The 25,343-nt window shown below is 38.9% G+C and overlaps 1 protein-coding gene across 2 annotated transcripts; it reads left to right on the forward strand.

Annotated features, from left to right (window-relative positions):
- The first annotated feature begins 1,979 nt into the window (after positions 1-1,979).
- Positions 1,980-24,927, forward strand: FAS (Fas cell surface death receptor). 2 transcript variants are annotated; one of them, XM_058543481.1, is made up of 10 exons: positions 1,980-2,103; positions 12,945-13,110; positions 17,439-17,474; positions 18,135-18,245; positions 18,827-18,935; positions 20,716-20,774; positions 20,929-21,003; positions 22,466-22,527; positions 23,135-23,159; positions 23,921-24,927. In XM_058543481.1, the coding sequence occupies exons 1-10, from the start codon at positions 2,074-2,076 to the stop codon at positions 24,256-24,258; spliced, it is 1,011 nt and encodes a 336-aa protein (XP_058399464.1). In that variant the 5' UTR covers positions 1,980-2,073; the 3' UTR covers positions 24,259-24,927. The 2 variants fall into 2 exon arrangements, with proteins under 2 accessions (XP_058399464.1, XP_058399465.1); XM_058543482.1 differs by lacking the exon at positions 20,929-21,003.
- The last annotated feature ends 416 nt before the right edge of the window (positions 24,928-25,343 follow it).

Here is a 25,343-nt window from a genome sequence, read left to right on the forward strand (position 1 = left end):
GGTGTTCATTCAATAGGTGTTCTCCAAAGGACTCCAACAAGAAAACAAAGAAATTTGGGGAACAGTATATATCATGGCCCCCTCTTAGATATTCACTATGCATATTAGCATATCAAAGGCTCTGAGAAGTCTTGGATTAAGAGATGTGTTTACATTAAATAAACCTAGAATTTTCTAAAGTGATCTGACCATGAAACACATTTCTCCCCACAAAGCACCTATTAGTATGTCATTGAGCTTGAAGGTAACTAGGTGTGTGGAGGAGATGGGGGAGATAAGAAAGAGGAGGGCCTCAGAAGCAACAATATCTAAGTTTAATTCCTGGATCTGCTACTTATTAACTAACCAACTTTGCCAATGTTGCTTAAACCTTTTTGGCTACAATTCTTTATTTGTAAAGTAAATGTAGTAATCTTCCACCTCACTGGGCTAAAATGATAAATATTAAGTAAGGAAGAACCATTTGTGGAAGTTGCTGGCTCATAATTCACACTCAAGAGATGTTGATTTTATCAATTGTCCACTCTCTCTCCCCTCCCCTTCTTCCCTTCCCTCCTTCCTTCCTTCTTTTTATGGGATTTTTTTTATTTCAATGAATTTTTTATTTTAGAATAGTTTTAGATTTACAGAAAAGTTGCAAAGATAATACGCAGAGTCCCCACAGACCATCTCCTCTACCCCGCATTCATTTCTTTTTGTATCCATTATGTGCCAGGAACTGCAGGCACGGGACTGGCACAGCCAGGGTCTTCACAGCGCTCTCTACCAATCTGCCGGAAGGTGAAGCAGAGACAAGCAAATCAACACCTACAAGAAGGGGTGATAGTGCAGTGCAAAACACAAGGTGAGTGAAAGCACTTAGGAGGGTGACCTAACCCAGACTGGGGGACCTGAACAGGCCTCCAGAAATGTCAGCAAAGAGGGAGCCTGATGCATGAGGAGTGAGCCAGGCAAAGGGAGGAGCGGAGAGTGTTCCTAACGGGATGAAGCCAACTGGCAAGGAAGAGGGGCAAGAGTGAGGTGCAGTGCCTAGTGGAGGATGCCAAAGAAATACTGACTACTTCACTTGCGCCCAGCCTAGGAACCGCTTTCAGACTCACGCTCACTAATGATGCATTATACAAACTTCACTTCTGTAAAATTGTTGCAAACTATCTAAACAAGTATCTACTTTTCCAAAACAACAGTGACTGAGCAGTGTGAAACAGAGCACTAAAGAACTACAAATTTTTTTTTTTTAAGAAATTTGGCCAGGAAATAATGAATAACAGGAGGGGAAGTAATTGTGAACATATATTACAGCTGGAGCTGTGTGATTGTCATGAGGTTAGCTTGATTCTCCGCTTGAGAAATGAAAGCTAAGGGGTCCTCTTCAGAATTCCCATAGGACAATGCCTGAACATTTTGTTTGATAACTGTCACTTCATACACTAGTCAAGAGCTCCTGTGAGGCTCTCTTGTCGCAGCCACAATACGGAGAACTGAGGAAAGGCCAGGTCTTCCGCTGATTGTTCCCAGCAATTAGCCAAGGCTCCTGCACTCGGGCAAGACACGTGCACTCCATGCTCCAGTGTCTCCTCAAGCCCTCCCCAACCTTCCCAGTTTGAACTACAGAAGAGTTTAGGAAGGACAGCAAGCCCGCTTTCAGGGTCCTCACCTGAACCAGGCATGCCAGCCGACTGCGGAAACGCCCCGGAACGGGGAATGCTCATTTGTGCAGCGAACCCTGACTCTTCCCCCCTCCCCGCTCTACCCCGCCACGCCCCCTCCCGCGCAAGCAGTTGCTGAATCAAAGGCGCCCTCCCCAACCCGGGCGTTCCCCAGTAAAACTTCCTCTCCCTCCTCTGGCCTCGAGGGCAGTTCGTCAGGTGATCTCGGATGATCTAAGGTGCTTAGAGACGCTTTTGGAGAGAGAAGTGAGCGCCCGGGGCGGGCCCTGGCGGGGAACACACTCCCACGCCGGCCAAAGCCCGGGGAGGGGCCAGGCGGGGCTGTCACTTCTCCCGGGGGTGTGTGGCCCGCTCCGCTGGGAGTTGGAGAGGCTCTTTAACCTCGGCGGATTGCTTCACAGCCATGTCCAGGATCTGGGTTCTCCTGCTTCTGGTGAGTCTTCTGCTCCCCGGGTGGGGACTTCTCCCGGCCCGGCCACGGGGACGGCGCTGTGGGAAGGGCGCCGGACGCGCCTCGGGCGGGGCGGCCGGCCTTAGACAGACTGGATCCCCGGGGCAGGGTTTCAGGAAGCCCGGGAACTCGTTTTCCTTGGGGCTAGATGTGAAGCAACGACCCCGCGGGGCGGGTGGAGCAGCTCCTGGTGCTCCCTGGCGACGGCTGTGCGCGACGCAGAGAGAGGCGGGCGCGGGGGGCGAGCAAGGGCCTGGAGGTTTAGGGGTCGCTGGAGGGAGAGCCGGGCCGGAGAGAGGAGGGGATCTTCCGGACAAGTCCTTGCACGTCAAGCCAGAAGTCCGCTTCTTTGCGGGTGGATGTGTGCGCACAGGGTCGGAGAGAGAACCTGAGCTCTCTGGAACTATTACACGTGTTCCCACAGTTCTCAAATTTAGGGAGCAAATCAGCCCCGAGGGAGTAGTTAAACCTGAGGCTTCAGGCCGCACCGTTTCTTTCTTGAAAAAGTTGTCTCGGGGCTGAATGCGACTTCGGATGCTTGTTTATCTTCTTAGCGCCACACAGAAAAAGAAACTGTTTTGTTTCCCTTCCGGGAATCCCTCTCCTTTAAGACTGTAAGTGACTGTCTCAGGTGGTTTCTTTTCTTTTTTTTTTAAATTTCCTTTACTTCATTTTTTTCTTGTAATCTTTCTTAACTTGCACTCCTACCGTAGTTTCTGAGCTCTGGGGCGAGAGGAAACCTTGGCTTCACAGCTCCGGCGGTGGTACCTGCTCCCACCGCTCTCGCATGCGGGCGCCTGTACTTGGCCTAGCAGCCTGAGTGGCACGCTCCCTCTTTAGGCTAGGAGTGTTCTTATCTCAGAAATGTCAGCTTGATGATGGCTAATCGAAGAGACTTGGCCTCAAGAGGTTCATTTGAGTTCCGAAGCCTCTGAAAGTCGATGCATTCTTATTTTATTGGGCCCCACCCAAGTTCCAGGCACTCGGACAGGAGTGTTTACAAATGTGATCTTAGTCACCTCTCACAGCAGCTGTGTAGTGAGGAAGGCGCCCTCATCTCCATTTTACATATGGCGAAATGGGGGTTCAGGAAGCTGAAGTAGTTCACCTGAGCTTGCACAGCTAGTAAGTGGCAGAGCTGGGATTTACTTTAGTCCCAGGCAGTTTGTTGATTGCACCTAATTTCAGATCCTCCCTGATCCTTTCAGAAATAAAGTGCAATATTTGGGCTCCTTCAGAAACTTCCTTAGAGAAAATTTAAGATTCAAAATTAAGAAACTATTTATACAACCTCAGACCACACTCTTCTCTTCCTTATCATTAACCACTGCATTATCACAGTGTTGGTTGCTTTGAACATCTCTCTTAGATCTTGGGACAGCAATACTAGTAAGTGTAGCAAAATTATCAAAGCCGGGAGCTGTGCTTATTTGACTTTTATACTACAGCATCTTTACCAGAGGTGCGTGTTTAAAGCACAAAGAAAACTTTGCTTCTCTGAAAGAATGTACTCACACTCATGCACACTTACATATATATACATACATTTACTTATATATACTTATTATTATAATATCTATAGTATTATAAATTAAACATAATTTGTTTATCATATATATATATTACATGGCCTAGAAAATTAAAGTTCATTAAATAAAATTTATAAATGCAGATGAGTAAAAAGAAAAAAGATCTGACGTAACCCTATTCCCCTAGATAATCATTGTTTACATTTTGTAGTATATATTCCATTTCTCCTTTTTAATGACTCAAATTCAGTTACACAATCCTGCCTTGCACCCACCACTTGCCCAAAATCACGTTTCTGTTTTTGTTTTTTGCTGAGGAAGATTCACCCTAAGCTAACATCTGCTGTCAATCTTCCTCTATTTTGTATGTGAGCTGCCTTCACAGCATGGCAACTAACAGGCAAGTGATATAGGTCTCCACCCCGAACCCAAACCAGGCCATCGAATCAGAGCACGCCAAAATTAACCACTAGGCCACGGGGGCTGGCCCACATTCTCTGTTCTTAAAGAAGTTTCCACACTGTTGTGTCACCCTGTGTGTCTCCAGAAAATGCTTGATTTTATGCTTTTACACTTAGCAGTGCTTCCTTAGTGGTAGCAGTAACAAAATGGGGGCGGGAATGCGAATTACATGCAACACAGAAGCAAATTTAGTTTATTCATGTCAGTGGATTGCAAGTAGATGGGAGCAGGGAGCTGCCTTATTTTCTCTTTTCCTCTCTCTTCACGAGCCCTCTTGTCTCTGTAGTCAGCTACCTGTAGTCAGCAAAGATTCCCACCTTTGACCTCTTTACTTCTCTTGTCTTCATTCTACCCTGTTGGAGTTAGTTTTTTCTCCCCTAGTTTCTGGGTGTTGTTTCCATGGCACCTACAATAAATAAGTTTGAAATCCCAAACAATTCACAGATGTCCAAAGGAAACAGAAGAAGAGTCAAACTTACTTTAGAAATTTGTGTGAGAAAAAGCTGTGGGCGCTGATTCTTCTTCTTTTTTTTAAATAGCACGTGGCCCTTATAGGTTTTATCTTGTATTATGTAGGTCTATGTAATTTAGGACAATTACTTGATAGCCAGTTTCTTCTCCTACATTTCTTAGAGCAGTTGTCTCAAAATTATGGTTGAGGGAAAGGAAAGGGGATTTGAAAAAGAAACCAGTGTATTTATGTGTAATCATACAGAATAATTTTGGCAAGAAAATAAAGAACAGTTTTTTAATTTATAATTTAATAATTTTCCTTAAACCAGCCTAAGAAACGTGAAATGGATTGCAGAGTGTTTCTATTTATTTTTGTTTTTGATGAGTGTTAATTATATCACAAAGGACTTGAAAATTTTTATGAGTAAAATGATGAAATGTAATTTATAAATTAACAAGCAGGATGGAAAACCACAAATTTATAAATGATGTCAAGATTAGGAGGCAAAAATGAAATTGATATATGGAGACCATCAGGGTCCACACTATTATCTACAGTTAGATGAAGGACAAATCTTCTATCGTCTGTCCCTGAAATACAATTACCACCTTTAATGGCAAATTAGAGTTTAATTTAGAAAAAGAAATTTTATTTCTTGCACTGAGTTTAGGAGGGGAAAAAGGTGAAATAGTTAGAGGCAAAGAGGACCCAGGATTTGGATGTTGTCTCTGAGTAAGTCTCTTTGGGACACTAGACAAGTAATTTACTTCTAAATAGTTGCTATAGAGAAAGTGTCAGTATTTCAAAGGAGTCTCTCTGAAGGTTACCAAAATGCTTTAGGGAAGCTGGATCACTATAGCACACTGCCAGTTGTGGAGAATAACGGTTTCCTAAGAGATGGTCAAAAACCTGAGTGAGGAAATCCCCCACTTGAAAACCCCTAGTGGGTTAAGGGCCTTTGGGTAAATTATCTTGGGTCCCAAAAGTCCCTTAATAAGCACATGTTTTGTAATAGGTACTAAAGACTGTTTACTTAAGCTGAAAAATAATAAAAGGGCATAATTTAAATCTTGATCCATAAGATAAAAACAAGTTGACACCAAATTTAGGACAGTGATCCATCTCTTTTTTCTTTTTAAATATAGAGAAATTGACCATATGATGTAAAACAAAAAGTAATTCTTGAAAAAATAAAATCACTCATTATTTTACCACCCAATACAAGCATTTTTTATTTTACTTATAGCCTCCTAGACTTGTCTACACATATATGTAATTGCATGTTTATTCAGTGCTATTTATAGTCCGCTTTTTGTCACTTTTTTATGTACACAAATTTTTTTCTATTTCTACATAATTTTCACCTTGTAATTTTTATTGGCTGCATTATAGAGGGGACATTTATTAAATGACCTTGGATTACTATGATTATTTTCATTATTTTATTTATTACTTATTTTTTATAATTTATTATTATAAAGAAAACACTTCTAAATGTACTGAGATCTATCTATCTATCTTATTACCAAAAAATTATTTATAGAAATATCCTAAGTACTTTACTGTATAGTATTGTGTTCTTTTTGCTATCTCTGTGTATCTATTCACAGAAGTGGGAAAACAGCATTTAACTACCTAATAAGTCCTTTTCATTTTCTGGAAGACCTTTGCTTTAAAAAGAAAACTAAAGTGTCTTCAGCTTTTTAAATAGTTGGACTCCTAACACCAATTAAGTATTTTCAATTCAGTCTCAAACAGGAACAAATAATTCAATCTACTTGCCTACCTGTATTTTCTTGGAAGTGAGAGTATGAATAGTAAACTCCAAATTCAAAAGAAGTTATCATTGTAAGATTGGTAACTTCACCTTCTCCAGAAGGAAATGAGCTAGTGCTCCTCTTTGATCTCAGCTCCCCTTCTGATTCAAAACGAACTTTAGTGCAATCAAGCCACTCCCACCTATGGGCATTTAGAAACAGCTGGCTTAGCTATACTGGACAACTGGCCCAAGTTCCACGGAGTGGGGATGATAGTGAATTTATTGTGGAATTATGCATTTTGAGCAAGGCCACATCTGATACAAATTCAATCGGCCGATGAAATCAGCCCAGCAAGGCGAGCAAGCCTACTGTAGGTTTTGTTAAGCTGTGAACTGGGGTAAACTTGCAAAATTAGAATAAACTTGGCATTGGAGTCATTAATGATAGGCTGTCCTTTAGGCAAGTCATGTAGCATTCTAGATTTATTCACCTCTGTGTTCTGGAACGCCACAAAAATATAAGGTGTGAGAAATGTCAATACTTTTGATTTCTGAGGGCAAAGATCTTGCAAAAAGAGAGAGAAAGAGAATGAACAGAGAGCAAGTAGGTTAAGGCTCTTCCCCTTGCTGAAGACTCAGCTTTGGTTTTTAGTCATCCTCGCAAAAGGTCTCTTGATACTAGTAGACTGCTTTTGCACATGAGTGTCTGTATGGGTTTGGGCCTGCTTTCAAAAATTGGGCCTACGCTGCTGCAGATTGTGTTTTGCTTATCCCCCATGGTATTGACACATACAGTATGTATGTGTGTGTATATATTTTTAATATTAGTTGCCACCATTTGAATGTTGGAGTATTTTGGTTTCTTTGGCAAAATGGAAGATCTGGGCCTACATGCCACATGGCCCCCCCTCTGCTGGATCAAATGGCTGCTGCTTTGGTCCAGGCAGACCTCTCCATTTTGACAAGCCCCTCTTACTCTTTGTTGTCTGTTCCACCTGGATGGTTTACTCCTGTGTTACCTCTGTGGCCCCCGTGGGCATTTAAGGACTCTAGGGCTCTAGTTGAGAATTTTGTAGCCCTCCATTTCCTCCACCAAAGATGATTTCTTTTATTTTCAGGCTTATTTTTTGGAAGTGTCGTTATTTCTCCGTGAAAAGTCAAATTCTGATTTGCAAGTGCAGAACATAGATGCTGTTAGTCTGTAAAACTCTTATCTTCTCACATGTGAATATGGTAACCTACTGATCTCAGATTTTGCTTTCTGTAGCCTGGTTGTTCTCCAGCTGTGATGAGCATCAAAATAACTGGGGTACTTGTTGAAGGCAATCATAAGGAGGGCCCCATTCTCAGAGCTCCTGATTCTTTAGGTCTATGGTGGGACCTAAGCATTATTATTTTTTTTTAATGCATCACTATATGATTCTGATGTCTGTCAGGGTTTTGAGAACTATTTTTCTAAATCTAGCACTAAACTCAAAATCTAATCCCAGATGGAATTTTCTAGGTTCCCTCATTTTATTGTATTTATTGCTTGCTCAGTCAGGGGTCTAACCAGTCGCTTACTCCCATTACCACAACTCTCTCTCTCCTGGTCGTCCCAGAAACAGGCCTTAAGAAAGAAAGAAGACATGACTAGGATAAGATTACCTTGTATATTTTTATTTACACATTTTGAAAAAATAAGAACAAATGGAATCTTCACTTATCTCTTTCATATAGAAAAATTTATTTTATTTATTTTTATTTCAGTTTTTCAATAATGTACCTATTACAAAATGTCATTACTATTTCCTCATTTTTTACGCAAATATATTAGAGATGTGTTATATAATTGGAAATGGTGAACTGTTAGTGGTCTTTTTAGAATTTCTTTTTTCTCAAGTGTTGATAAGTAATTAAAGGCTAAAAAGCAAGTGGGCAGAATTAGTCAGCTGAGCTTCATCTCTTGCTCAATGTGTGTCCTCGGCTGCAGAGGACAGTGAGATTTTAACCTACCTAGTGGTGCCTGTGAGACTGAGAAGAAGCATTTCAGGGGCTGATAGGATCCTTTGATTCCAGCTCTAAAGACCATTTGAAATCTCTTGTCTATTTAGCTCAGTGGTAGTTCAAGATGGGCAATCCTTGTGCTTACTATAAGGGATCCCAAGTGCGTATGCATCACTGAGATCCCTCAAATCCAGAATCTGAGGGAATCAAGAGGCTGTCGTTTAGTCCTTGTATTCATTTCCTGTGGCTGCAGTTAACAAAGTACCACAGACAAGGTAGCTTAAACAACAGAAATTTATTTTCTCACAGTTCTGGAGGCTAAAAGTCTGAGATCAAGACGTCAGCAAGGTTTGTTCCTTCTGAGGGCCATGAGGGAAGGATCTGTCTCAGGCCTCTCTCCTTGACTTGTGGGTGGCCTTCTCCCTGTGTATTCACATTGTCTTCCGTTTGTCTGTGACTAAATTTTCTCTTGTTGTAGGGACACCAGTCATGTTGGATTAGGACATATCCTACAGACTTCATTTCAACTTAATTACCTCTTTAAATCCTCTATCTTCAAATATGGTGACATTCTGGGATGCTGGGGGTTAGGAGTTCAACATAGGAATTTGGAGGTGGGGAGACACAATTCGGCCTGTAACAGCCCTGAATCTCTTGAGCTAGCTGTATGCCGTGGACCAGTCACCACACAGTTTGGAGCATAGCTTCTTCTATGAGATGATAAGATTTAGATAATTAGGATTTCAACTACCTGGAAATCAGGTATTAAACTGCCTGATTTTAAGAGGTCACTTCCTGTGCTGTGATCTTATGAATTTAATTTCTATGTCACCTTTGCCTACCCTTTTACTGTTTCTCCTAGTTCACGTCCATGGAAAGAAAACTTGATTGTTCAGTAGTTTAGAGGTACAACCATACATGGCTTTTTAGAGAGTGAAAAAAAATCTCCACGCCCCATGCCCACCTTCTATACCTCCACTATATACATACACCCACACACACATATGCACACTCCATTGGTCCTGTTTCTCTGGAGAATCTTGACTAATACACCTCACTTACATATAAACTCTATGAGACCAGAGTCTTTAGCTGTTCACTGCTCTGTTCCCAGGCATCTGTCTGGCATATAGTAGGTACTCAGCAAAGTATTTGCTCAATTAATTAATTAGCTAACATTATTCCCTGAAGAATATACAATCGAGGTTTCTCTGACTTTTAATCTTTATTATGATGGAGATTTTAAATTATTTTTATTTCTCTCTCTTTTTTCCCCATTTGATTATCATTATCTTAGTTTATCCACATGTTAGAACACCTTTGATTTAACTCATTTTCTGGCCTTTTCAGCCTTTCTGAAAAAAAAATTTTTGAGCATTCAAATTATTTGGTTCTCTGTGGGTTTCCTGCCTTGTCACAGTCAAAATGCCCCAATTTCTGCCGGGAAAGTTTGGGTTAAATCTTTGCATACTACAAACTTGAGTTAATGCAAAAATTTTTAAAAATTACAAGCTTATATGTAGTGCTGCTTACATCACATCATGTAACAGTCACAACATGCTCTTCAGACCCATCTTTCTTTTTTATCCTTGTCACAATTCTTTGATGCTGAACTAATAAGAAGTGGTTCCAGGAATTCAACTCTGTGAAACAGGATGATCAAGTATGAGATGAGGTTGGTGCTGGTATCTGTGCTTCATAGCCGGAGATATTTGTGCTTTCACTGTTCTACTCCAGGTTTCACATTTTTCAAATTTTGAATCTATTTTGGACAGTGGATTTTGATTTCCAATCCAAAACTTCAACACTAAAACAAAATGAATTAGAAAATACATTTCTTTCAGACAGCTCCAGAAAGTTGAGTATATGCACAGTTTCCCAGGAATAGCGGTAATGCAACCATCCATAAATGTAAAATGTGCCGCTTCCCTGAGCACCTGATCATTTAAACCAGGAAGCGTGGACCTGCTCATAATACTGTCCCATGAATATTGCATGAAATTAGCATACCAAGGAGGATAGGGCCCTATAGCCATAGGAGACACACACATACACACTATTGGGTATCAATTTTGAGTGCCTTTGAATTGTCAGGTTTGGCTAACCCAATCCCTATAGATCTCTGAGTTTAAATCTGTGTCATTTCTTTTAGTTTCTGATGAGAAACCAGAATTGAAAGAGAAGGATAGCAAATAATATCTCGCTGTTAACTCCCTCTTCACAGCAGTGAAGGTGGCTGACAACAGAAAGAATGGCTCCTACTCGGTTTGGTTGCTTAGATTCAGTTTTCTGTTATCTGTTGCAAACAAGACTTGCTGATTTCTTCTAGCTACAGAGAGATTTTTACATTGGTTCAAAAATTTTCTTGTGCTGGCCATGTCTGGAATGTTAAATGGTTAGTATATTTAATCCCTGACTGTCATATAGAACAATGAGGTAGTTATGGAATAAAGATCCAAAAAGTTTGAATGATTTTCGTTTGAAAGCCCTTCCCATCTTAGTAATGAACGCTTTACTATGCTTTCAATCACATTATTATTTCCTAGAGTACAATCCAGATACTATTCATTAGCTATTGATTCTCTGATCTAGAAGAGGGACTAATATTAATAGGATGACAGGATGACCTGTAGAGAAAGTAAAAAGTGGGGAACTGTCATCCTGGAAAGAGAAATTGATGCTAATAAAGCAAAGCTGCACATTGTGCCTTAGAAAAACATCATAGATTCAAACGTGTTTTAAAAAGTGAGAGTCATGCAAATATAAAGTGGTAAAACATCCCCAAATTATTAATGTATTACAAATAACATGCCCATGTGCAAATCTGCTTTTGGAAACTTAACGTTCATTTTCAATTGCACTCAATGTTACTCGTCTTTTTATTCTCAGAACCTGGCACTTAGTAGGTGCTCAGGAAATGTCTGTTGGATTGAAAAGGCAGTGGTTTGATAGTGAAGCCAGCATATTTAGGCATAATTTCTCTGATCTGTTTATCAGTTCCAGTTGTTTGCTACATGGAATTGTTCATATATAGAAAGTAAGCTATGTTCTATGATAAGTTCATCTGTTTCCTGGGTGTAGGGGAAAGAACACTATAATAGGAGTCAGGAGACTTAGACAAGTCCTAACTCTACCTTTTGCTAGCAAGTGACCCAGGACAAGTCAGATATTTTCTTGATATTTTGGTATCATTTTCCCTCTTGGAAGTCCGGATGTTAGAAATGCATTTTTAAATACATCCATCCTAGGGGGAAAAGTGGGCAACCACATCTCCTTCATCCCTCCTTCCTTGGAGGTCCCAAGGCATCCTGTGACCTGAAGGGGATACAGGCTTTGGTGACGAAGGGGGAAGGGCTAAAAGGGAAGAGGTGGGGACTCCTGTGGCCATGATTTATAAGTGTAGAACATTTAGTTATCTTGACTCAGAAGATGCCAATATTATTACTATACTATAAAGTAGAAAAAAAATATATGCCATGAAAACTACAAAAAATGACCTTTAGGAAAAAATCCTCAGAATGAATAGTTTAAAATTGCTTGATGCTTGGCAATAGAATTTACACATTCCACATAAGATGAGAGATTATTTAAATTTATGTTTAGAGAGACAAAAAAAAAATACTTAGGAAACTCAAGAAAGGAATCAACCAGAAATTACCCCCAAATACTTCTATACATTTTAGGGGCTCATTTTTCCAAGGAACTCTAGTCTACCACTGACTACGATAAATTTGACACAATGTCAATTAGACTTATGGCAGAAAAAAAGGAACAAAAAATAGATTAAAGGTTTGTTCTCTATTAAGAGAAGTTGATTTTTTCTGAATAAAGGTGAAGAAAATCCTGTTGAATTTATTGTATGGTTGGATAACCAGGAAGAATTTCATCAAAACTGTTGATTCTGTGGCTATGTATAAAAAGAGAAGAAATAGAACATGCTATAAGCTAAGTACCAGGTTTGGGAGAAATTATCACGTTTTATCCTCATGATAACCCGTCAAGATAGAAAATGCTATTGTCATTTACAGATCAGGAAATTGAGGATCAGTGAGGTTATATAACTTGTCCAGTATTGGTAGCAGAACCGGGATTCAAACCACAGTAATTTTGAAATTTCATGTTCTTTCTCACTCCACTATGTTGCCCCTCACTGGAACTTTATGATAATAATAATTAGTAATAATACTGCTTACAGGGCACTTATTAATTGTGTGCCAGGATTGTGCTAAGAGCTTTAGGTGCATTATTCCATTTAATTATCACAACAAACCTATGAAGAAGAGATTATTTCCACTTTATAGATAAAGAAATGGAGACTCCAAGAATTTAAGTGACTTTACCACAGTCACAAGGCTGGTAAGTGGGAGCCAGTGTTCACTTTTGAGCCCAGAGCCCTTGCTCCTACCATCCCTTGATGCTGTTTCTAGGGTAGTTTGGAGAACCTGAGGTCTGGGCTGTCATGCAATTGATCTGCTCCTTTTTTGGAGATAAATCAGCAGGGAGATGGAGCTGCACCTTGATTTTGGCTGTGCATGGCAAATATAGCCATTTTGGGTGGCTTACACTTGTTTACCAAGTTGCTTATTTTTTTTTCAGAAGTCAATAAAATTCTCTTCATGCTTTTCTTTTACAGATACTAACCTCTATTGCTGGACCATTGTTGAAAAGTGTTAAAACCCAAGAGACTGATATCGACTCTGAGGCACTGAAATTGAGTGAGAATGTTATTGAGAAAAAATCTGAGTGCTTGGAGGTCCAGCATGGTGAGGACAAGATCTGCTGTCAGCCATGTCCTCCTGGTATGTTACACCAAACATCCAGTGATTAGATTGAAAATCAGGATGAGGAGTAGAATATAGTAATAATTAAGAAAATATTTTTATAACATGTGGTTCTCCTGCATTATAGCATTACTGGGAAGAAAAAGAACTATGAACTTATTTTCCCAAGACCAGTTTAATTCATCTTTATCACACTTATATGCCTCTGAAATGAGAGGATTTATCTATTTACCTCTATTTTTCCGTAGCAAAAGAAGACTCATTTGTGAATAATAAAGCTGTCACATCAGAGCTGATTAGAATATATCATAATAACCGTGGAGCTCTGAAAGCAAGGGACTTCCACTCTTAAGAGATGTGTTTCAGCACTTACCTTCAATCAGAAGGTCTCTAAGAAAGCTGTTTGTCCTGGCACTGAAGCCTGCAAAATACATTTACATTTTGCAGCTAAATTACTAGATGAGCTAGAAAAGCAACAGACAAAAAGCAACAATTTTTTAAAATCAGTATTTTGAAATGCAAACCAGTCTCAGGTCAGAAATCCTTCAAACACTAGCAAATTAGAAGCTAAGCAAAATGCAATTGTGCAAACTTTTTTTCGACGTGAGTAGAGTTCTCTACTGTTTCATACAGATATGAATCTCTTTCAGCTGCATTGTGAAGTAAGACAGGAAGATGAAGGAAAACAACACGGGAGTTTATGCAATAAATTAGTAAAACCATAAAGGACTGTGCTAGCAGGTTTCGTGGTTGGCCTCCCAGACTTCTAGCGCTCAAGATGCTGACCAGGCCTAGGTCCTGGTCATCAAAGATTTTACCAGTCTCTCTTGGCCTCCTCTCCAGCTTTCCATCACCCTTACACAAAATCTCTCTTATAAGCCAACCCATGTATACTTAAGCCTATTTATATTCACTCTTCTCAAATGGGAATCAAGAATGGTTTCCTGGCTTTTTTATAACTCGCCAAACACCATCTATTTGTCCTTTGAGTTGAGATCTTTACTCATATTTTTAAAACCTAAAATGCAAGCTAAAACAAAGGTAATGTGCTTTGCATATCAAACTGTCAGGAGTTTTTGTCTATTTGCTTTTTCTGTTTTGCTTTGTTTTGCTTTCATTTAAGAAGTATCTCAGCTCTGGTGAGTTAGCTTGTGAGATAAGAACTCTTGTATACCACTGTTGGAATGTAAATTGTTACAACCTTTTAAGAAAGAAATTTGGATATATGGGTCAAAAACTTGAAAGTATTTATACCCACTGATACAGTAATATATTTATAGGAAAAAATCTTAAAATAGTCAAAAATAAAGGAACATATTGTGTGCATGACATTTCATTATGATACCCAGTGGTATAGGATTGATTAAGTAAATTTTGGAGTATTCAGAGGCTGGAATATTATGTATCAGTCAAAGTGATGTTTTCTGTTATGTTTCTGATATAAACTTTAACATATATAAATTCCCTTAAGGAATTCCTAACTCATCTGCTGGCTGGATTAACTGAGTCTCTCTGCTCCATCTCTAAAATATTCTGGATGGTGTCCAACACGTGCTGAATACTCTTTGCACTTCTCTTCCCTTTTTGAATTTCAGGCTTATCCATATTCAACTTGCTTCCAGATCTGTTTACGCTCATTGGTGTTGTAATATTAATATGTCATTTAATTCTAAATATGATACAAATCAATGATACATGAATATGGGGGAAAGACAGATTTTATTTCTGTGAAAACTAGTTTCAAGGTTTTGAAGAATTTCAGTAAAGGTGAGATGCTAAAAAAATTGTTGATGATATGAGGTGAGGGCAAAATAAATGGAAAGATCAAAAAAATCTTGAAAATCTTTCATACAGATTATTGGTGTCTTTTAAGTTTTCTTTCTGTCAAAAAGAAAGGAAGAAATTGAAAGAAGGAAGGAAGGAAGGAGGAAAGAAACGAAGAAAATGAAAGAAAACCAGGAAATCATAGGTGATGCGTCTTGGATGTGACTTAAGTGAGAAAGAACCTGGAATTCTAATAACTTGTTTCTATACCACAAGATTGTCAAATAATTATACAGTTATACTTTATAAATTAAAATATTGATAGTATTTTTTTCAGTGATTCCCTGTGTGAACTGACATTATTGATTAACTGATCAAAAATGTCCTCGTCACATCACCATATCCAATAAGAAGGATTCTACACTACACTGCATACATTATATATATATGTATATTTATATATATGCGCGCACACACACATATTACAGATACATATAGTCACCATGTATATATGTGTGTATTTATATGCATAGGAATACACCAAAATGATAACAATGAATATCTCAGTGGTTGATATATAGATGCTTTTTATACTTTCCTAACTTTTCCAAATTTTCTACAAGGAGCATATGTACTATTATGCTCAGAAACAAATATATTTTAAAATCTTATTTTCAAGAAAACAACCACTCCTTTTTTATATTTTGATAAATTTAGGTTGTATACATTGAAGGAAAGAAAGAACCTGTGATTTATTGTATCCCTGGCATGTCATAGGCATTGTGCTAGGCACATTCTGCAAGGTAATTCAATAAAGAGGCCAGTTCATTTAGAAACCAGTATCATACCACTGGCAAGCAAATAAAATTGTACTTTGGCTGGGTTTTCTTAAACATATCGCTACAATGTTCTATAGCCCTGTACTGTATATACGGTACATATATGCACTGTATTTGAATTTGATTCTGAGTTTCCATGATTTATTTTTTCTCTTGAAAAAGTATTGCCTTTGTTTACTAAAATATCATATATGTTTACATTTCATAATTTGTGTATGGAATAAGCAGTTTTATAATTTGTTTATGAGGTTATTAGGAAAGTCATGTTCCTAGGAAAGACAGCATAAATTATTTTTGCTGTACATGAGAGTGGGGCAGGTTAGACTTTGCCTATTCTTTTTTGTGTGTGTGAGGAAGATTAGCCCTGAGCTAACATCTATTGCCAATCCTCCTCTTTTGCTGAGGAAGATTGGCCCTGGGCTAACATCCGTGCCCATCTTCCTCTACTTCACATGGGACACTGCCACAGCATGGCTTGATAAGCAGTGTGTCGGTCCGCACCCGGGATCTGGACCTGTGAACCCCAGGCAGCAAAGCATAGCATGTGAACTTAACTGCTATGCCACTGGGCCAGCCCCATGCCTATTCTTTTTAATTAGTTATGTCATTAATAATTAGAGTCACTAGTCATGCTTTTCTCTTAGCTTTCCCTTTATATTTTCTGTCTCTTTCTTCTTCATTTTCTATCCCCTTGCCCTAAGCCAGGTTTCCCCATAGTGCTTAGCATCACTTGACGTCATATATTTATTTGTGTATTGCCTGCTCTACCCTGAGAATGTGACATGCTTAGGGACCAAGGCTTTATCTTATTTCCTGCAGTACCTCCAGCTCCTACAAAGTGCCTGGCACACAATAGACATTTAATAAACACATGTTAAATAAATGAATTTTCCAGGAGAAGGCGTTGTTGTGTAATGCTTACTAATATCAATACAATGACTCATTATATTTTTAAAGTAAATTAAAGCAAATGTGATATTATTTAAAATTGTGTGTATTAAGATAATAAACCTGATAATAAATTTTGTTATAAATATTTTCATGGCTTCCCATCAAAACATACTCTGTCCCTTAATGGCAAAGGAATAGAAAGAAAGAGGAGAGAAAGAACTCAGAGCGCTTACGAAGTAGGTCCTATGCAGTTCTGATAGCAACGCAAGAGAAGTATCATTATCTCCATCACATGCATGAAGAAATTAAGGCTGAGAGAGGTTAAGTACTTTGTTAAAGATCTTGTGGCTACTGAAGATTTGACCAAGGCCCTTAGAACTTTAAATGTTCTTTTCCTTACACTATACCATCTCTAATCAGGATTTGTGGACTTTGGAAAGTAAAATGAGAAGCCAGAGCAAGGTGAATTCCTTAGGTAATCTCAGTGGCCAGTGACAGACATTCCGCCATGAATATATACCTACCAACCTCTCCTCTCTCCCCAAAAAAGTTGGTAAAGGCATTTCTTCCAGTGCTTTTGGTCATTCTAACCTCTTTTTTTAAATATGCTCCTGTTGTTAATTGTCCTATTTCTGTAGGAATAGTCCTTCAGTTACTTTTGGTTTTGTCTTGGAAGAATTTCTGTCTCTTGACATGATTTTTATAATAATCTTTTCCCTTGTTGTATTTATATATCATTAGCTTAACTCCCCCTGTTTTAGCAGTGTTTTATTGTCATCCCTGCATACTTCCCTTAATGTTGCATGACCACCGTGCATTCAAACACACTTGCTCCATTTTTTTCTTGTGCAGGCACAAAGAGAGCTACTGATTGTGCTGCCAAACCAGGTACGTTTTGCCCATCGCGTGAAATGCCAATCATCAAGATGACAAGTTTGAAGCAGAAAGAGGGTTTATTCACAAGGCAACCAAGCAAGGAGACAGGAATACAAATCGCAAATCTTCTTCCCTGAGAAATGGGGATTAGGAATATTTATGGGGTAGAGGGATGGGGTGGTCTGAAGTGTGTGGATAGATGATTGGAGGTAAGGAGAAGTGAGGTCATTGATGATCTGTACAAGCGTAGTCAAGCTTCATGGTTCTTCATAGGACTCATGTTCTCAAAATGGTGTGTTAACATGATCTGAGGGTGGAGTTTTTGGTTCCCTGACATCAGGAAGTCGCCTATCAGACACCTGTGCAGGCCCAGTTGGTGGGTTGGTGGTCTTGACCAGCCTGAACCGGACAGGGGTCAACTCTTAGTTTCTGAAAAACAGCTCAGGCATCTGTTATCATGGTGACCCAAGCATCAGGGAGATGTTATCTATGAGGAACCTAGTGGGAGTCAGATGATATATTGCCTATTTACATGACTTATTTTAAAAATAAGCAGCACAGCTAACAATGAGCGGGTGAACAACTAAAGAAAACAATTAATAATCACAAAAAAACTTTAGTTACTAGCTACCTAATCGTTAATGGCACTGTCTACTGGTTTCTATTGCACAGCCAATGAGAACATAACAGTCTGTGTGCCCTGCTCAGAAGGGGTGGAGTACACAGACGAGAAACATTATTCTTCTACATGCAGAAGATGTAGCATTTGTGATGAAGGAGAGGGTAAGTGTCTTAAAAGCAATTGAAAAAGATCAATCATGGTATTCCATGTAGAAGGATTTATACTGCAATTTGAAGTTGGGGCCTACTCTGGTGCTATGTTGTTATAGAGGAAGTAACAGGATGGGGCTGGCTGGGGTGAAACAGGACCAGGTACTGAGCTAGTCACTGGTCTAGACATTTGTGGGTTAAGTCTAGGCAATTCTTCCAGATATAGGAGAATGACTAAATATGAGGCCTGTGAACAAGGTTCACCAACTCCAACCAAAACTGCTGAAAATTTTTTTTCCTGCCTTTATTTATGCTTGTGTAATGGCTCTTGTTCATGGCCAGAAAGAGCTCAGAAGCCTTCAGATACAAGGACAGAGGAATCCGAGAGGTGGGTGGGATGCTCCTCCTCCTTTGGGGATCTGGTTGGTCTTGATAATTCCAATTGGGGCCCTGAATTTTCATGGGTACCCCAATCTATTCTGAGGGCCCAGATTAAGATATAACAGAAGTACTCCCAGTTTTGTTTGACATCAAAAATCTCTGGACATAAGCTTTTCTTGTCCCTATTAATAGTCTGCAAATTGGTTTTCTAGGTCAAGAAGTGGAAAAAAATTGCACCAGTACCCAGAACACCAAGTGCAAATGTAAATCAAACTTTTTTTGTAATGTTTCTCCATGTGAACACTGTAACCGTTGCACTACGTAAGTTTTAGTCTTTTTCTGATTAAAACACTAGATATACCTTGAGAAATAATATCTTTGTAGGGGTTGCAACACTTGCTGAGAGTCAAGAATTTGGGTTCGAGTCTTGCTTTACTTGCAAACAACTAGATAACCATTTGTTCATTCAAACAGCCAGTCTCCAAACATTCATTCAACACCTCCTGTGTGCTTGATGCTGTGGTGGCTGCTTAAGCCAACAATATGAGCAAGACACATTCCTGGCATCAAAGATCTCAGGCTGGAGGCAGAGAAAGTCAAGAAAAGCAATGGTTATTGTGTCAACACCATGCGGCAAGCATCAGAAGAGACTTGTGCTCAAGTTGTTGCAAGTTATACAAGAGAACCTTTCAACCCTGCCTGGGGAGAAGTGGTGAAGATATGACACACGGTTTGAGTCTTGAAGGAAGGAAAAAAAGAGCATTCCCAGGTGTACCTGAATGGAAAGGACATTTCAGGAAAGGGAAGAGCAGCTGCAAAGAGACAGAGGAAGCTCCGGAGAACAGGATACCTGACCGGAGTGTAGGAAAGACTGAGAAGGAGGCAGGGCCAAATCATTAAGGGCCTTGTCTTTTACGCTAAAGAGCTTGGTTTTGACCCAAAGTTAGAAAACCTGATTGTGCATCTCACTTTTCTGCTGATTAACTGAGTTTGAGCAGATCACTTAACCTCTCTGAGCTTCAGTTTCCTCACTCATAGGATGCAGACAATATTCACTTGTCCTATTGGCCTCATTTCTGTGAAGACCAGATTGGGTAATATGTGTTGGAAAAATAGCTTTTGCTTTGTAAGATATTGTTTTGTATAAATATGAACTATTAGGTTTATGTTCATGTGCCTCTCCTTAAACTTGTAATTGATCTTGGGAAACTTTTAGGAGTTCACCTAGTAGACTCAAAAAATAGGGACATGATGCTTTATATCTCTTATTTACTAAAATTTTAGATTATGTGCAGTTAACCTAGCCTCTCCCTTCTAGCCCCAAGTGTCTGAGAGTGTCCTCCTGATGACAGGATAAGTAGGAATTGGGGAGGAGTAAATAACTTAGTAAAATAATAATAATAATAATAGTAGTTGTAACTACGTCATAATATGGATTTAGTTTTCTTCTCACCATAACGCTTTGAGGCAGTTAATATTATCTCCTTGTTATGGATGAGAAAACAGGCTCATGGTGATTTAGTGACTTGCCAGGCTAACCTAGTTAGGTAACGGACAGAGCCAGGCTATAATTCAGACAATCTGTTAGTGTTGCGCTGTCTGAGGAAAATCCGACAGGAGACTCTGGAATATCCTAATCACTACTTGATGCTAAAAGGAGAAACCTCTAAGGGCCGGCTGCATAGGCTCCCCAAGCAGCATCACGGGCAATGGCTATTTTCTGGCTGTTTTAGTTTTCTATGGGACTGTTTTGAAATCGCTTTAGGTACTTTATAATTTTAACAGCACAGTTTATTACCAATTTTAAGATTATTTTTGTATCTATTTCATCCTTTTTCCTGTATATCAATATTTTATCACCTTCCTTTAACTCTTGGTATTTTAAAACATAGTCATTCTTTTGGATATTTTTCATCCAAACATCCAAATTATGTTATGAATTTATACCAGCTTTAGATGCTAATCTAGAAATATTTGAGGGAATATGTTAGCCAGAGATGCAAACATGAATAAAATGGCTCTGGATTTAAAGTATGTCATTGAAAATAATCAAGGAATCAGTCTACTAGGCTTTTTGAATTTCCTCTATATTTTTTTCTAGGTGTGAACATGGGATCATTGAGGCTTGCACACCAACCAGTAACACTAAATGCAAAGAAGGTTGTTATTTCTTTTTATGATTATATTCTCCTTTCTCCCATCCCCACTGTAAAATATGAAGAAAAGCCAATCTCTTTTGATTCTTCGAGAGTACTTTGTTTAATCTTAAAGTTTACTTATTTTCATATACAATGTCCAATGTTCCAATCTACAGGATCCAGGTCTAACTTACAGTGGTTGTTCGTCCTCCTCCTGATCCCGGTGATAATAGCTGTAGTAATATATTACAGTAAGTTCTTACTTTGTTCAAACTGCTGATTGAAATAACTTGGGAAGTAGTTGTTCACAAGAATTCCTTCTATTTTCTACCTATAAGAAAGCTCCTACCAGGTAGGGAGCTCTGTTATATTCTTAAATTTCTGCCACTAAATGCACCCCTGAGAGCTGATAAGAACAGATGGTATTATCCCTTAGCTACTGTTTTTGAACAACCGTTTTGGGGCACTCAGTGGGTATTCCCTATCCTCCCTATGAACAAGGGTGTTTTTATCCAGGCAGCAGCTGAGTTGGCCAGGAATCAGAAGTAATCCTTCACTCTTCAAGAGTGCGCCATGCATAAAGAGAACACAAGAAGCAAGGACCTTCCCGGGAAAGGCATTGCAGGGAACACTAGATAAATTCATCCCTCTCTGTGCCTCCTCTCCTTTGTCCAAACTCCATGTTTTTTCATTATTTCTCCCCCTTAACTTAAAATTCTGTGGCAATACATTTTATGCAATGGTTGCTTCGTATAGTCAGCAGGTAAGCCAAAATTGGGTGTACTTATAATTACTCTAGAAAAATCCCTTTAAATCATTCATAAAACACAGGGTGATGCTAACTTTCAATACTCTGAGGCATCCAATTTTTCCTTCTTTGCTGAAACAAGTCGTTGCTTTTCCAGTTCAGCTGAAGATAAAGAGGTTGCCTTGCTTTTAGAGGTTTTTTAGCTAAAAATATATACTCGAAGTTTAAACACTGTAAATGTGCTTGGAGACTTACAGATTCTTTTCTTCCATCTCCTACTGACTTCACGTCATACACTCATTGAGTGTATACTTGAGTTATTTGTGAGTGTGTATACTTGAATTTCTGGGCATTAAAAAATGCTACTCCAGAGGCCGGCCTGGTGGTGCAAGCAGTTAAGTGCGCGCTCCGCTGCAGCGGCCTGGGGTTCGCCGGTTCGGATACCAGGCGTGCACCGACGCACCGCTTGTCAAACTGTGCGGTGGTGGCGTCCCATATAAACTGGAGGAGGATGGGCATGGATGTTAGCCCAGGGCCAGTCTTCCTCAGCAAAAAAAGAGGAGGATTGGTAGATGTTAGCTCAGGGCCGATCTTCCTTACAAAAAAAAAAAAATGCCACTCCATGGCAAGTTGGTGTTGACTTACCATATCCTGTGCTTCTGTAACCATGCTACTCAAGTCCAAGAGGGAGTGGTGATGGCCATATGGTAAATCAAAAGCCAGCTTCAGGCTAGGCCAGTGTGTAATTGGATGGCTCAATTAAGATGTGGCATATCTCTAGAGCACTTGACCTGGTGGAGTTTGTCCAACATCAGGACAATGCTGTCTTTTGTGTTGTTTTGTCGCTTTAAGTTTCAGTGAATTTCTCCTTTCATCTCACTCTTCTCTTAGTGTGAGAGTATGTTCTCACATGCTTCCTACATGGCTGAGACTTGAGTCTGATAGAAATTTCTTTGATCTTTCAGGAAAGAAAATATGTCCCAGAAATAAGAAGGATGGTCACCGTGAACGTGTAGCCTCAACTACTGTAGGTGTTGAAATGTGCATCAGCTTTCTTAAAAAAACTCTCTCTGGCCACTTGTTACCTTATCTCTCACATTATCTCTTTTTAACATGGGATCAAAGAATTTCAAATAGCAAAAGATACACAGGGAAGGAAAACCAGTCCACCTGATGGATAACGATTTTCTCATTTGGGGCTGGGGCTCAGTGGGAGTTAAGGTTCTTTAAGTCAATATGGTACAAGATAATTTCAACTTAAACCATTTTTTCATGTCAAAAATAAGAATAGTTACAGTAAAGAAAATCTTGGAATGATTATGCTTATTATATTTATTGTCATGAGTCTGTATGAAAAATAATCTCAGCATATTCCATGAATTCCATAGGTTCCTTGCCTGTGTTAAAAAATAGGTCAATATACCTTAGTTTCTGACAAGACTGGAACCTTGCAGAATAAAAATTTGAATGGTGAAAGAATTCTTCTTAATCACTTAGTCTAGCTAATTTTATACCTCATGCAACCCCTTGTACTTCCTTGAGTATTAAGGAAGAATTAAAAGATTACATTTAGAATATTCTAAATATATTTCTGTTTTTCTCTCTCCCACCCTCCATTTCTTTTTTCTCCCCAGGAAATGGTACCAATGAATCTCCCAGGTAAGGCTTTTATCATTTTACTTCATAGAGATGGCTTCCTTAGGAGTAACAGGCCAATGTTAGAGTAAAATAACGTTGCTAATTCCAGTGACATATTGTGGGGTCTTGCTATTCCTTGAGTTTACAGTTCTTCCTGCTTACCATCAAGGGTTTATTGGGCAGTTTGTTTAAATTTATAATTAATACTTTTAGTTAAAAATAAATCAGGTAGCAATGAGACAGTATATTCTGAAGCTTAAGAAAATTGTCCTTCACCAGCAATTAGGTGTATGGTAGAACTTCTGCCTGAGTTGACATAGAGGTGAATCTGAATTGTAGACTCAGTTGTTATTGGTCTATCCTCGCTCTGTAACAACATCCACGATTCTATTTAGTTCTGTTCTTTGATCTGTGATGCAGAGATAAGATGATCATAATTTTTTTGCCTGCCTTTTTGGTTTGTGGGTCATTGATCATCAGATCTGTAAGGTATGTTAGAGGTGATCTTTTCCAGCCCTCTTATTATATAGATGAGAAAAGATGATGCAGAGATGTTATGTATCCTGTCCAGGTCATAGAGCAAACTCCTGGGGACATAGGAGGGGTTGGGATTAGAACTCAAGGTTGCTTCTGCTTCCTCCCCCACACCCCCATCAGCTCTTTAGATCTTTAAGACTTAACTTTATCCTTAAGTCCTATGAAAGGAGAAATAGACATGGCTTTCAGTAATGGCAATTTTATTTAGAAAAACAAATTTTCAGAGACTCTTCTATATTTTTCAGACGTTGACTTGAGTAAATATATTAGTATGATTGCTGAACAAATGGAAATGAATCAAGTTAAAGAATTTACTAGGAAGAATGGTATCGAAGAAGCCAAAATCGATGAGATCGAGCTCAACTATCCCAACAATACTGCTGAGAAGAAAGTCCAGTTGCTCCGTTGTTGGTATCAACGTCATGGGAAGAAAGGCGCATATGACACTTTGATTAAAAGTCTCAAAAAAGCCAATCTTTGTGTACTTGCAGAGAAAATTCAAGATACAATCCAGAAGGACATTGCTAGTGAACATGAAAATGCAAACTCCAATAATGAAAATGAAACACAAATCTTAGTCTAAAGTGAAAAACAACTAGCTCAGTTCTGAGTATAGACAATAAAAAGAAAAAGTAATGTTTGAATAAGGTCTTAATAGTGTAATCTGTAAATATTGCCTGGCTTTTTACTAGGTGTGTTTTCTTTTTTCATTTATTAGATTTGTAGAGCTAATATATTTAGAGGTTTTAAGGATCTTGTGTGTGATTCTGACTTTAAGGATGTTTAAAATTTAGTTGGGAGCACAGACATGGTTAAGAGTAAATGCTATGGCATGTTAAGTACACAGACAGGAGTATATTTAAAGGACAAAAGATTGGAATCATGCTCTGTAGGTATGAATGTAATTAGTGTATATGAATGCAAATGTCTATCCATAGGCTGACCCCATTCCAAGAATCAATAGAAATTGTGACCTTTTGTTGCAATGTCAGAATCACTGGAAAGACTACTTTGCTCCAAAATTAGCTCCCCAGCTCCATGATGATTCTAGAGATTTTGCCATATTTATAAACTTTGTTTGCGACTCTGAGAGGAGCATATTAGTGAAACCTTGTGTATACATCTGAATGTAGAATTTAAAAGGTTCTACCTCAAAGATCTTTGCCTAAATGATTGGCATTTCATTGTGAAATATTTCAATTTTGAATTCACACAGAAAATGCCGATTAAATTATAATGCTTGAATATTTTATATTTGTATGCCGTTTTACTGGATCAAAGTAATCCACTTCTTTCTCAGGTGTCAAAACATTTTGATTGGGAAAGTATTGCTAGAGCATTGCCACCTCTCCATTTTCTCATTGATGTGTGTCTTGATCCGTACACCCTCAAACTTGGAAGTATTGCCAAAGAACCACTTCCTGATCCACTAAAGTCCAGGGCTGCCCATAGAAACTTTTAGCCTCATTTGAAGAGACTCAGTGCTCTTACAGACAATAGCTTTGTGGCATATCATGAACCCAAGTCTACCATCAAAGCTGATAAGGTAGATTCTTTTTTTTTTTTTTTCGTGAGGAAGATCAGCCCTGAGCTAACATCCATGCCAATCCTCCTCTTTTTGCTGTGGAAGACTGGCCCTGGGCTAACATCCCTGCCCATCTTCCTCCA

This window comes from Diceros bicornis, chromosome 6 (genome assembly GCF_020826845.1).
Source record: "Diceros bicornis minor isolate mBicDic1 chromosome 6, mDicBic1.mat.cur, whole genome shotgun sequence".
In the NCBI taxonomy this organism is placed as follows: domain Eukaryota; kingdom Metazoa; phylum Chordata; class Mammalia; order Perissodactyla; family Rhinocerotidae; genus Diceros; species Diceros bicornis.

Bases quoted from the DNA above. Each gene is read 5' to 3' on its own strand.
- FAS (XM_058543481.1), top strand. From the start codon at position 2,074: ATGTCCAGGATCTGGGTTCTCCTGCTTCTG. The intron at 18,246-18,826 runs GTAAGTGTCTTA...TTGGTTTTCTAG, and splicing joins CATTTGTGATGAAGGAGAGG to GTCAAGAAGTGGAAAAAAAT. The intron at 21,004-22,465 runs GTAAGTTCTTAC...TTGATCTTTCAG, and splicing joins AGCTGTAGTAATATATTACA to GAAAGAAAATATGTCCCAGA.